General features: G+C 40.8%; 1 protein-coding gene across 37 annotated transcripts in view; it reads right to left on the reverse strand.

The window, feature by feature from the left end:
- Positions 1 to 206: 206 nt before the first annotated feature.
- The window catches only part of LOC119489909, a 28737-nt gene continuing 15077 nt past the window's right edge, over positions 207 to 13866 (reverse strand). For 29 of the 37 annotated variants that reach the window (XM_037772911.1, XM_037772912.1, XM_037772913.1 and 26 more), the window contains 8 exons: positions 12675 to 13391; positions 10551 to 11174; positions 8703 to 9419; positions 5476 to 7417; positions 4218 to 4394; positions 3812 to 3988; positions 3209 to 3255; positions 207 to 2994 (listed from right to left, as the gene is read on the reverse strand). In XM_037772911.1, coding sequence (XP_037628839.1) covers positions 1424 to 2994; positions 3209 to 3255; positions 3812 to 3988; positions 4218 to 4394; positions 5476 to 7417; positions 8703 to 9419; positions 10551 to 11174; positions 12675 to 13391 — 5972 coding nt within the window. In that variant the 3' untranslated portion in view covers positions 207 to 1423. Of the gene's footprint in view, positions 2995 to 3208; positions 3256 to 3811; positions 3989 to 4217; positions 4395 to 5475; positions 7418 to 8702; positions 9420 to 10550; positions 11181 to 12674; positions 13392 to 13866 lie in introns of all 37 variants that reach the window. The other 8 variants (XM_037772935.1, XM_037772933.1, XM_037772932.1 and 5 more) reach the window with 6 other exon arrangements.

Raw genomic sequence — 13866 nt, forward strand, 5'->3', positions numbered from 1 at the left:
AACCTAATCATAATATTGAAATATTTATTCTTTGGGGAAAAAAACAAAAACGTTCATTCATCCTTTTAAGATGTAACATGCTGTATGTATCAGCCACTGATTTCATGGAAAATTCAGTTTGTGATTGTTCAATGTCCCCCAGTTAAAGGGGGCTCATAAAACTTAGTTTAGTTAAAAAAAAAAAAAAGAAAGAGAGAAATGAAAAGTGGTAGTTAAAATTTATTATATGCCAATATTGAATCAATTTGATGCTTTGAAGGCACAAACACATTACATACTCTGTAGCAGTCTGTTACAACCCAGAGGTGGTGTAGGGGTAAAGGAAGTAACATACAGCCGGTGTTATCAGGCAATCACTTGTTTTATTGCCGTGACTGAAATTAAAAGAAAAAAAAGCGTACAATGGTTTGAATTATAACAACCAAAAACGAGGGTTTCGGGTGGCCGAAAAGGAGAAAACAAAGGCACACACCCTAGCCCTGAATAATCCCTAACAAACAGACAACTAAACAACTGCTCTACTCAAAAGGACAAATAAACACAAACGAGTACCTCAGAATAGTTAACTTTCAAGATTCAAGACTCAAGATTCAAGATGTTTATTGTCACGCCAGTTGTAAGTTATATTACATTTACATTACAATTATAAAAGGAAATACTTTGTACAAGGGCATATTAAGAATATATATATTAAGAATATATACAATATAAGATATATTTTTGTGTAAGACTGTGTCGAATGAATTATCTATTTAAAAGTTAACTTAAACAATCTAAAGTCCACTGACTCCAGTTGGACCTGTAGGCTACACAGTATTCTAGTTAACAATTCACAGAAACAATCGAGAGGCACGGGGGACAGATCAATGGTAATCACTGCCCGCCATAGCCTAGTCACAGCTGGCTTTTAAAACTTGACACACGGCACAGCAGGCTGGTGATCCGAGGGCATTCACCTGAGGGCGGCCCGGAGGCGTCGCCCTGAAGGGGATCCCCCAGACGTGACGTCATCTCGGAGCGGAGGGACAGCGGAGCGCACCAAAAGAAAAGAGCAAAAGGGAGAGCGCAGCACAGCAATATACAACAATAACAACAACAATAACGAACGGTCACTCTGAGACCGTAACACAGTCCCTCATTCTTTAGTGCTTGCTGTCATTTCCCTTTTTCCCAATTCATTTTAGCTGACTTTCACAGTTCCTCTGAGTTGGTTGGAGGGTTATTCAGATCCCCTGTTGTGCAGGGTGTGGGGACTGGCTCCTGATGAAGAACTGAGAGCAGCTTGGTGCATTTCCCCTCTGGGCCAATCAGGGTGTCACTTTGATTGACACATTTCATTTTGCATTTTTAACACTAGCCTGGCACTCTGGGCCAATCTGCTCTGGCCCAATGGCCAGACTACTTTTCTCCATTTCAGAGGGGTTCAGTCTATCTCACACAAAGTCACAGAGCCCTTCTGAAACCAGAAGCATGGGAAGAGAGGTTCTGTGAATTTGGCATGGAAGGTGTGTATGTGGATCAGTTTTTCTGATATGACACCGTAATAAGTCAGAGTACCGGCTTCCCAGTCCAGAAACACTGCTATTTTTTTGCAAAGGGGCACTCTTTTGTTGGGCTTAAAATCTTTTAATGTCTTCCCGTCGTTGAGCTTAAGATCTTGGGATGTCTTCCCGTTGTTGGGCTTAACTTCGGATGTCTTCCTGCCCTTGGGCTTAACTTCGGATGTCTTCCCGTCCTTGGGCTTAACTTCGGATGTCTTCCCGTTGTTGGGCTTAACTTCGGATGTCTTCCTGCCCTTGGGCTTAACTTCGGATGTCTTCCCGTCCTTGGGCTTAACTTCGGATGTCTTCCCGTTGTTGGGCTTAACTTCGGATGTCTTCCCGTCGTTAGGCTTAACTTCGGATGTCTTCCCGTCGTTGGTCTTAACTTCGGATGTCTTCCCGTCCTTGGGCTTAACTTCGGATGTCTTCCCATCCTTGGTCTTAACTTCGGATGTCTTCCTGCCCTTGGGCTTAACTTCGGATGTCTTCCCGTCCTTGGGCTTAACTTCGGATGTCTTCCCGTAGTTGGGCTTAACTTCGGATGTCTTCCTGCCCTTGGGCTTAACTTCGGATGTCTTCCCGTCCTTGGGCTTAACTTCGGATGTCTTCCCGTTGTTGGGCTTAACTTCGGATGTCTTCCTGCCCTTGGGCTTAACTTCGGATGTCTTCCCGTCGTTAGGCTTAACTTCGGATGTCTTCCCGTTGTTGGTCTTAACTTCGGATGTCTTCCCGTCCTTGGGCTTAACTTCGGATGTCTTCCCATCCTTGGTCTTAACTTCGGATGTCTTCCCGTCCTTGGGCTTAACTTCGGATGTCTTCCCATCCTTGGGCTTAACTTCGGATGTCTTCCCATCCTTGGGCTTAACTTTGGACGTCTTCCCGTCGTTAGGCTTAACTTCGGATGTCTTCCCGTCCTTGGGCTTAACTTCGGATGTCTTCCCATCCTTGGGCTTAACTTCGGATGTCTTCCCGTCGTTAGGCTTAACTTCGGATGTCTTCCCGTTGTTGGTCTTAACTTCGGATGTCTTCCCGTCGTTGAGCTTAACTTCGGATGTCTTCCCGTCCTTGGTCTTAACTTCGGATGTCTTCCCGTCGTCGAGCTCAATATCTATATATATATATGTGTTCTCATGAATGGCAGTGTATCCTGTCCTCGAACAGAGCAGACTCCAGGAATTCTTGTTGCATCCCAGGCCACCACTTCTGTCCCATCTTCTACCCACTGCTCTATAAGCCACTGCGATGCCGACCTTCCCTTTCAACTCCACCTCCCAGTAGCAAAGGCCTTTCAGGCCCTTTTCACAAAACACTTGACTCCTCTTAAACCTGTCGATGTTTTCAGGTCGTGGCACCTTCTCCTCCACCTTCTCTACAGTTTTCACTTTCCTGTTGCCATCAGACAGAGCAAGCCTCTTGCTTGCTGTGTTTTCATCAAGCCTCAGATCTGCACCATCTGAAGAGAAACAAAGAACACATCATGTAGTGTTTTTGTTTGCAGTTAAAAGACTATAAAACATTGATCTTATGTTATACAAATTGAAGACGAAATCTAAAGAAAACCAAGGCATTTCATCGGACATTCATTTCAAATTTATCAGGTATTAGCTTATTGTCTAAGGCTCTACTGAAGTGATAACATATTAAATAATAAAATAATATAGACTTACACTTTTTCAGCCCTGGCTTTAACCGATGCGCTCCACAGTGGTCCAAACTGTACAAAATGAAGATAGTGTTGTGAAAAAGAAAATTACACCTTTAATACAATACTTTGAAAAGCCTAAAGCCCCTAAATTTAAAAAAAAAAATAAGAATAAAAACTACTCTTTGGCGGAACAGACCACCTCCGAGCGACATTTGCAACCTGTTAGGAGGGGTCACAAAAAAATATAGTTTTACTTTGCAGGGCTATTACTTGAGTGTTTGGGAGAGGTCTGTGTGTGTGTAGCTCAATGTCAAAAGGCAAGGAGTAGGAAAGAGCATTTGATATGGACAGAATTAATACAAAAAATAATTAAAACATGTGATCTGAATCTGGATACATTATGACATCTGGTTCATGGGCCTTTGCATTTACACCTGGTGTTAATAAATGTTCTTTTCTCTTAACACTAAGGCAATTATTGAGTGTTTTGGTAACTAGCCTGCTAGCTAATAAGATAAAAGATTTAGTTTGGTTTTTGCCCTACATGTAGTCTTATAACTCAGAGAACCAGCTACCTGTATATCAATACAAATGTACACATATAAACACTCATTCCTCAACATACCAGAGTGTCTTCAGGTTTGTATTAGGATCGGCAGCTATAGCAGAGAGCATCGTCTCTCCTTCAGGTCCTGGATGATTGAAACTCAGATCCAGCTGTTTGAGGGAGGAGGCCGTTTTGGATGTGAGAGCTGAGGCCAGGAAGGAGCAGCCTTTCTCTGTCACCTGACAACCTGACAGCCTGAAAACCACACACACACAAACACAACACTTTTTACAAAAACATATTTTAATTGTACATTTATAGGCCAATCAAACATTTCCTTTCATGGCCATGGTATAAATGTCTAAAAAGTTTGATAATCACATTTTATACTTTTGATTGACTGTTTATTGTACCTTTTATGCAAGCATTTTATCATAAAATAATAACATAATTAAAAATTACAGTAAATGCATCGAACACTTACTTGAGAATTTCCAGTTTACAGTGTAGACTCTGTAGGCCTTCAGCAAGCATCTGCACACCTGCATCCAGCAGGTCATTGTGACTCAGGTCCAGCTCTGTCAGATTACTGGATACGGAGCAGAGAACTGAGGACGACAGACCGCTGCAGGAGTCCTCAGACAGCTCACACCAACTCAGCCTGTGAAAAGGTGTATAAGCATATAAAGGTGTGCTCCACAGAAGACTCACATAAAAAAAACAAAAAAAACATTTTGTCTAATAGCAAATATTCAGACATCAAAGAAACCATGTTGTTCTCATGATAAGACATGCTAAATCACTACCTGCCGACGCTCTCTAAGTGTCTGGAAATAGTCTTAACAAGAATCACTCAACCTCACTACCTTTGCAGATAAAACGTAAAACTAGGGTGATGTCAATCGATTCAAATATTTAATCACGATTAATCGCATGATTGTCCGTAGTTAATCGTGATTAATCATACATTTTTTATTTGTTCAAAATGTACCTTAAAGAAAGATTTGTCAATTATTTAATACTCTTATCAACATGGGAATGGACAAAAATGCTGCTCTATGCAAATGACAAATATTGTGAAGAAACCCTCACAGGTACTGCATTTAGCATAAAAGATATGCTCAAATCATAACATGGCAAACTGAAGCCCAACATGCAACAACAGCTGTCAGTGTGTCAGTGTGCTGACTTGACTATGACTTGCCCCAAACTGCATGTGATTATCATAAAGTGGGCATGTCTGTAAAGGGGAGACTCGTGGGTACCCATAGAACTCATTTTAATTCACATATCTTGAGGTCAGAGGTCAAGGGACCCCTTTGAAAATGGCCATGCCAGTTTTTCCTTGCCAAAATTTAGCGCAAGTTTGGAGCGTTATATAACCTCCTTCGTGACAAGCTAGTATGACACGGTTGGTACCAATGGATTCCTTAGGATTTGTTTGTTTATTGTGGCATTAAAACAAATTTGCGTTAATGCGTTATTATCTCATTAGCTTTGACAGCCCTAGTAAAAACTGGTCTGATCACAAACAAACTTCAGATCATCATTTTGTCTCTGCGGGACACTTATTTGATAGGTTGAATGATTATATCACCACAGAGCTATGTTAAATGTTCACCTACTTGGGACCCTCATGGAAATGGTAAACAGACTTCAGATTTGAAATAATAAATTGGCTTTGAATGTAGTTTATAGCAAGATAACAACAAATAAGTGTAAGAGCATTTGAAAGTACTTACAAAGCAGTTTTGGAGACTTTGACCACCGGCAACATTCCTAGAAGAACTTTCTCTGATTTCAGGTACTTTTTCAGGTCAAACACACCAAGCTTCTCATATGATGTCAGCAGCACAAAAGTCAGAGCTGACCACATGGAGGTGGAGAAGCTTTCAAATGAGAGTGTTTCTGACTTCAGGTAATCTTTCACTTCTTCCACAAGAGAGTGGTCCTTCAGCTCATTCAGACAGTAGAAAAGATTGCAGTTTCTATCAGCATCACTGTTCTCCTCCCTAATCTTCTCTTTGATGTACACAATTGTTTCCTTGTTGATGGTCTCATTGTTGTCTTCTGTCTTCTTCAGCAGTTCTTGCAGTTCTTCCTGATTGGTCTCCAGAGAGAGGCCTAGCAGGAAGCGGAGAAACAGATCCCAGTCTCCATTTTTGCTCTTTAAAGCCTTGTCTATTGCTGTCTTGTAGAAGTCAGCAGGCAAGTCTCCGACAGTTGGAGCAGGCAACTCTCCGACAGTTGGAGTAGGCAACTCTCCGACAGTTGGAGCAGGCAACTCTCCGACAGTTGGAGTAGGCAACTCTCCGACAGTTGGAGCAGGCAACTCTCCGACAGTTGGAGCAGGCAACTCTCCGACAGTTGGAGCAGGCATGGCAAGCAGATTTGCACCTGTGTTGTTGAATGTGTGAAAGACATAGAAAGCTGCCAGGAACTCTTGAATGCTCAGATGGACAAAGCAGAACAGTTTATGTGGGTACAGCCCGCTGCCTTCTCGTTTGATCTGAGTGAATAATCCCGAGAAGACTGCAGTTTTTGTGATGTCAACACCGCACTCTGTTAAGGTTTCTTCAGTGAAGAGAAGGTTTCCTTCTACTAGCCCCTCGAAGGCCAGTTTCCCCAGAGACATGACTGTTTCCTTGTTCCTTGTATTCCAGCATGAATCTGTCTCAGAGTTCTCACCTGTCTCATCTGCACCATACTTCACATTAGCCTGTCTGCACTGTAACACCAGGAAGTGTATGTACATGTCAGTCAGAGTCTCGGGCATCCTCCCTTTTTCCTTTCTGTTCACAAAGTTCTCCAGAACCTTTGCTGTGATCCAACAGAAGACAGGGATGTGACACATGATGTAAAGGCTGATTGATTTCTTGACATGCGACAAGATTTTCTCAGCCAAATCGGTATCACCGAATCTCTTCCTGAAGTACTCCTCCTTCTGCTCATCATTAAATCCTCGCACCTCTGTAACCCGGTCAACTTTATCAGCAGGGATATGGTTGGATGCTGCAGGTCGGGAGGTGATCCAGATTTGAGCTTTAGAAAGCAGATTTCCTTGGATGAGGTTTCTCAGTAGCACATTCACTGAGGTTCGTTCTCTCACTTCTGTCCATTTGTCACTTTCATTGAAGTCAAGATCGAGGCGACATTCATCAAGACCATCCAGGACAATCAGGATTCTGTACTTGTCATAGTCCGTTATCTCTGATGTCTTCATACCCGGACAAAACTGATGAATGAGATCCTCCAAGCTGTGTTCTTTCTCTTTTCTCAAATTCAGCTCCCGGAAAGAAAGTGGAAACATATAATATATGTCCCTGTTGTCCGAACCCTCAGCCCAGTCCAGCATGTACTTCTTTGTAGCAAACGTCTTTCCGATGCCTGCCATTCCGATCGTCAGCACAGTTCTAATGGGTATATTTTCAGATGCAGGTTTGAAGATGTCACAATATTTAATCGATGTTTCTTGTCCCATTGGTTTGAACTTTGCGTCTTGAACTTGTCTGATCTCATGCCGATCATTGACCTCTCCCCTCTCTCCCTCGATGATGTAGAGATCTGTGTAGATCTCATTCAGAAGAGCGGAGGCTTTCTGCATATCGATCCCCTCGTGCACATGGGTGAACTGCTCCTTCAGCTGAGATTTGAGTGTCTGATGACTTGCAATATCAGGCTTACCTGTAGGAAAATATATGTTTAAGTTATTGTGGACAGAAATTAGACAATAGTTGTGATTAAATGCATGTAATCATAGTGTAGTTGATCAAATCTTAACCATAGCATCAAGAATTAAGTTGTTGTATTTGGTTTGTTTAGGTACACTGGCCAACTAAAAGTGAAGCAGGGCTTAAAACATTTAAGAATCAAGCTAAGAAGAATAAATAGCTGAATATGAGCTGAAGCTGAATATGAGCATCATGACACTGGGTGATTTGTTGGTTTGAGTCTGAACCACAGTTTGATTTCTCCCCCTTTCCTGCTGGTCTGTTTTCATGGTTGTTTATTTAGGACAAATAATGGTAAATTAGATTTCCTCCTTAAAGGTATAATATCTAACTGTTGTCGTTGCTGTTTGTAAACGCAACGGTATTCATAGTTGGCCCCTCATCCTCGGCCCAACGAGCCGATAGGGAGAGAGAGAGCAGCAATGGTTGAGCAAGCTATGGAATGAATAAAGAGAGGGAGCGGCGTTAGTGAGGAAAAAAACAGTGAATCAGAGAAATAAAACAGTATTTTCTGATTCTTTCATGTTGGTTACATTCTAAAGCACAAATAATACGCAAGTGAAAATTATTTGGTGCAGTGTGAGGGACTCTGAGTTCTGACAGTGAGTTAGGCAAAATGCAAGGTTCGCTAAACTCAAATGCTCCGTCTTCTCCTCTCGCTTTCTTATTAGCAAAGAGCAGCATTCAGCTTCTCAAATGATCACAAACGGCGGTGGCAATAATAAAGTTAATTCAGTGAGAAAATTGATCACAGAACAAGTTAAACTTGTCTGTTGTCTGGTTAAGTGCTCTTTGCAAGCCAGTGTCTACTTGTCAAAGATTGTCTTCAAGTGATTCGTCTTCTCTCTAGCAGATCGGGTCGCATCAATTTCAGGAGTCTTTAAATATCATATCAGTAATTTAAGCTGATAAACTTTGCTGATAGCTTAATTGAACCAGGACCTTGAGTATTTGGATCAAGAAGCTCATGAAAATTAAGGTGTGTCAGATTTTGTAGTCTACATCTGTTATTTCACTGTGTAAGATATATATTAATCAACAGTATAAGTATCGGACTTTGTATCAGCAGATACTCAGTATTAAAGGATCAGTTTTAATTTCATAGCAGTTTTGAGCATATTTTCTACCTCGTGGCCACTGTTTGATTTTGATTAACATACTTTAAACATTATTTGGTTTGATTGCACCCTTATTACTACAGCTTCCCTTGACAGACTTCATCTGCACCCATAGCTTACATCGTATTTCTGTCGTCCTGTCGACGCGTGCATCAGACAGCTTTCGCGAGGTTATCCAGAGCCGGGCAGAAGGAAGCAGGGTTCCTCTGATGAGGCTGGTCAGTAGCACATCCACTGAAGCTGGCTCTCTGACATCAGTCAAGGTGTCGTTGTTGTCAACGTCAAGAGGAGGTTGATCATCCAAACCATCCAAGACAAATAAAACGTTGAACTGTTCAAAGTTAGAGATCACAAATGGCTTAGTTTCCTCTAAGAAATGATTAAGAAGTCCCATCAAACTGACTTTTTTCTCTTTTATCAAATTAAGCTTAGAGAAGTTAAGATGAAATATAACTTCATCAGCTTTGCCGTAGATCATTGCCTTTGCTCCATCTATAAACCAAGTGAAAAGTGACTTCTCATTTTTTGCCCACTCTTTTATGAATTGCTGCACATGGAAGGATTTTCCAATTCCAGCTTCTCCGGTAGTCAGCACAGTTCTGATCTTTTGTCCTTTTGTATCTTTGAAGATGTCAGATACGGCATTCACTCGTGCCAATGATTTCACCGCAGTGTGTCCATTTTTCTTTTCATCATTGACTTCGCCACTTCCTTCCTCTCTTATGATGTGTTCTGTGTTTTCCTTGTTAGGATGATTTATGTCTTCATCTTGTGTGGCTTCTCCAAGAAATCTTTTTCTCAGGGCTGATGCCAGCTTCTGCCATCGCTTCGAGGTTTCTGAATAAACAGAAAAAAAAAAATTGATAATGAAGGATAAAAGCAGTGTAAATTAGTTATCTTTAAAGGTAGTGTGTAGGATTTGGCGGCATCTATTGGTGACGTTGCAAACTGCAACCAAATTAAAAGTTTCCCGTGTGCCAAGTGTGTAGGAGCAACACAGTCTTGCGGCAGTTTGTGAAATAGTAACGCAATTGTATCTATTTGATTCGTGTACATAGACACACGAATTTCCATTTATTTTTTGTGACGCTCAGCACGACTTTCAACAACATATTTTTTAAGCTTTTTCAGTTCAGCGACACGAGACTTCCACTCCAGTCTTTTCAAAATAAAATTACTTAGGTTTAGGAGTAGATCGACTTTGTTAGGCTTAGGCAACAAAACTACTTAGTTAGGTTTAGGAGAAGAACGCGGTTTGGGTTTAAATAACTCTGGAAGTGCTGTAACTTAAGTACGGACGTTACATGACAAATAAATCCAATTTGACTTCTGGTTTCACACGGGACACAAACACCGATCTCCTGGGCAAAAGTGCTGTGTGTTTTGACCCACCAATCCATCCCAACCCCCTCCCTATGCAACGTTCGCCACTGTTTATACTTCCCAGTTCACAATTACATGGATTACATATGAACTAATTTCGTGGTGACCATCACGAAAACAAACTGAAATTTGTGTCTATGTGCAAGAATCAAAACATTAAATTTCATGAATATTTCACAAACTGCTGTCTGATTGGGCTGGTAGGAGAACTACAGTGGCCGATGCAAAAACGTGAAAAAGGGAATGGCTCTCTCTAGAGCCAGTGATTTGTTAGTCCGCTCTGGGCTACTGTAACATGGTGGACGGCTCCATGAAGAGGACCCTGGTTGTACGTAGATATATACGGCTCAGTCTAAGGTAACGAAAACACAGCAATTTCCATTTCTGCCAATAGATCCCCCTAAATGCTACACACTGTTCCTTTAAGTTATTATAAAAGTGGTTGTTTTGAACAGTTAAAAATATTTATAGGATAACATAGTGAGCAAGTTATACCAAAACAACATTTTAAAGTAACCAATAAAATCAAGTTCAGGATGCAGATCACACCATACATGAAAATATATTCCTGTCACAGTTCCATACCTCGACATCCTGTCTCTTTGTGAATGTATTCAGGAGGGATCTTATCGACTCCTGAAGGTCGAGCGATGATCCAGAGGGAAGCAGAGGGAAGCAGTTTGCCCTTGATGAGGTTTGTTAGCAGCACATCCATCGAGGCTGGCTCTTCCATATCAGTCAGGTCCTCGTTCTTCGCAAAATCCAGAGGAAGTTCACATTCTTCCAAGCCGTCAAGGACAAACACTACTTTACACTCGTCATACTTGTAAGAACTGTCTTTATCGTCATTGAAGGAATGATGAATCAGATCATTCACGCTTTGAACTTCGTCTCTTGAGTTCAGCTCATGGAAGTTAAATGACACTATCAAGTCTATCTTTTTGTTGGATTTGTCTTTGGCCCAGTCTTCCAGGAACAAACTTTTTTGAAATGTTTTACCAACACCAGCCACTCCCCTCATTAGCACTGTTCTCACTTTCTTTTCCTCTGAATTAGGAAATAATGCATCAAAGGTTTGTGGTTTAGCGTTCTCGCTTGGGACAGATGGTATCTCGTAGATTTCTGTGTCAGTTTCATGACTTTTCAGTTTGTCTTCATGCTGACTGAGGATTCTCTTCTTCAGGTCTGCTGTGAGTTTGTGTTTGACATCTTTGCCAAAAGAAATGATAAAGACAATAGAGAGAAAACAGAATGGAGTAATTGCAATTAATTTCACACTCCTTCACAATATAATGGCAGCTATAAGATAATGTTATACCTGCAGTTAAAGCCCAGAGGTTAAAGGTATGAGAATAAAGGAATTTAAGTATGAGTTTGCAATGTTTTGGGTTTAATTTTAATTCATTTGTAAAAATGTGTTGATTTTAAGGCTGGTCTCATACACTGTAGTTATACCTACGAAAAGTAATGCACTGTAATTCGTATCCCACAAAATCAATTTGTATAATCCACGTAATCGTGAATCAGGAAATATAAAGAGTGGCGAACGCCGCATAAGGAAGAGGTCGGGTGGATGGGTGGGATCAACAAATACCGGACTTTCGCCAAGGAGACCAACATTGGTGTCGCCTGGAAACCAGAAGTCAACGTTGATTTATTTGTCATATAACTTACGTACTTAAGTAACGCTACTTTGGGAGCTATTTTAAGCAAAACTACGATACTAAACCTAAATAAGTTGTTTTGTTTACTAATCCTAACCAAGTCGATCTTTTCCTAAAACTAACTAAGTAGTTTTGTTGCCTAATCCTAACCAAGTTGATCTTTTCCTGAACCTAACTAAGTAGTTTTGTTGCCTAATCATTACCAAGTCAATCTATTCCTAAACCTAACTAAGTAGTTTTGTTTCCCAATCCTCACCAAGTCGATCTTTTCCTAAACCCAACTAAGTAGTTTTATTGCCGAAACCCAACTAAGAAGTTTTGTTTCTGATTCTTTCATGTCGGTTACATTCTAAAGCACAAACTATAGCAAGTGAAAATTATAAAAATGCACCATTGTGAGGGACTCTGAATTCTGACAGTGAGTTAGGCAAAATGCAAGGTTCGCTAAACTCAAATACTAGCAACTCTGTCTTCTCCTCTCGCTTTCTTATTAGCAAAGAGCAGCATGCAGCTTCTCAAATGCTCACAAATGGCGGTGGCAATAATAAAGTTAATTCCACAAGAAACTTCGTCACACAACAAAATTAAACTTGTCTGTTGTCTGGTTAAGTGCTCTTTGCAAGCCAGTGTCTACTTGTCAAAGATTGTCTTAAAGTGATTTGTCTTCTCTCTAGCAGATTGGGACGCATCAATTAATAATTTAAGCTGATAAACTTTGCTGATAGCTTAACTGAAACAAGACCTTGAGTATTTGGATCAAGAAGCTCATGAAAAATAAGGTGTGTCAGATTTTGTAGTCTACATCTGTTATTTCACTGTGTAAGATACATATTTAATCAACAGTATAAGTATCGGACTCTGTGTCAGCAGATACTCAGTATTAAAGCACTCGGATCAGTTTTCATTTCATAGCAGTTTTGAGCATATTTTCTACCTCGTGGCCACTGTTTGATTTTGATTAACATACTTTAAACATGATTTGGTTTGATTGCACCCTTATTATTACAGCTTCCCTTGACAGACTTCATCTGCACCCATAGCTTACATCGTATTTCTGTCGTCCTGTCGACACGTGCATCAGGCAGCTTCAGTCGTGAGGTTATCCAGAGCCGGGCAGAAGGAAGCAGGGTTCCTCTGATGAGGCTGGTCAGTAGCACATCCACTGAAGCTGGCACACTGACATCAGTCAAGGTGTCGTTGTTGTCAAAGTCAAGAGGAGGTTGATAAGCATCCAAACCATCCAAGACAAATAAAACGTTGAACTGTTCAAAGTTAGAGATCACAAATGTCTCAGTTTCCTTGAAGAAATGATTAAGAAGTCCCATCAAACTGACTTTCTCTTTTATCAAATTAAGATCAGAGAAGTTAAGTGGAAATATAACTTCATCAGCTTTGCCGGAGAACATTGCCTTTGGTCCAGTTATAAACCTAGTCAAAACGGACTTCTTCTTAGCCCACTCTTTTATGAATTGCTGCACATGGAAGGATTTTCCACTTCCAGCTCCTCCGGTAGTCAGCACAGTTCTGATCTTTTGTCCTTTTGTATCTTTGAAGATCTCAGATACGGCAGTCACTCGTGTCAATGATTTCACCGCAGTGTGTCCATTTTTCTCTTCATCATTGACTTCGCCACTTCTGTCCTCTCTCATGATGTGTTCTGTGTTTTTCTGGTTAGGATGATTTTTGTCTTCATCTTGAGTGGCTTCTCCAAGAAATCTTTCTCTCAGGGCTGACGCCATCTTCTGCCATCGCTTCGAGGTTTCTGAATAAACAGAACAAAATAATTGATAATGAAGGATAAAAGCAGTATAAATTAGTTATCTTTAAAGGTGCAGTGTGTAGGATTTGGCGGCATCTATCGGTGAGGTTGCAAATTGCAACCAACTGAAACTTTTCCCGTGTGCCAAGTGTGTAGGAGCAACAAAGTCTCATGGTAGTTTGTGAAATAGTCACGAAATTGTATCTATTTTATTCGTGTACATAGACAGGAATTTCCGTTTCTTTTTTGTGACGCTCAGCACGACAATCAACGTATTTTTTCAAGCTTTTCCAGTTCAGCGACACGTGACTTCCACTCCAGTCTTTTCAAAATAAAACTACTTAGGTTTAGGAGTAGATCGACTTGGTTAAGCTTAGGCAACAAAACTACTTAGTTAGGTTTAGGAAAAGATCGCGGTTTGGGTTTAAATAACTCCAGAAGTACCGTAACTGAAGTACGGAAGTTACATGACAAATAA

This window comes from Sebastes umbrosus, chromosome 6 (assembly GCF_015220745.1).
Source record: "Sebastes umbrosus isolate fSebUmb1 chromosome 6, fSebUmb1.pri, whole genome shotgun sequence".
Classification (NCBI taxonomy): Eukaryota; Metazoa; Chordata; class Actinopteri; order Perciformes; family Sebastidae; genus Sebastes; species Sebastes umbrosus.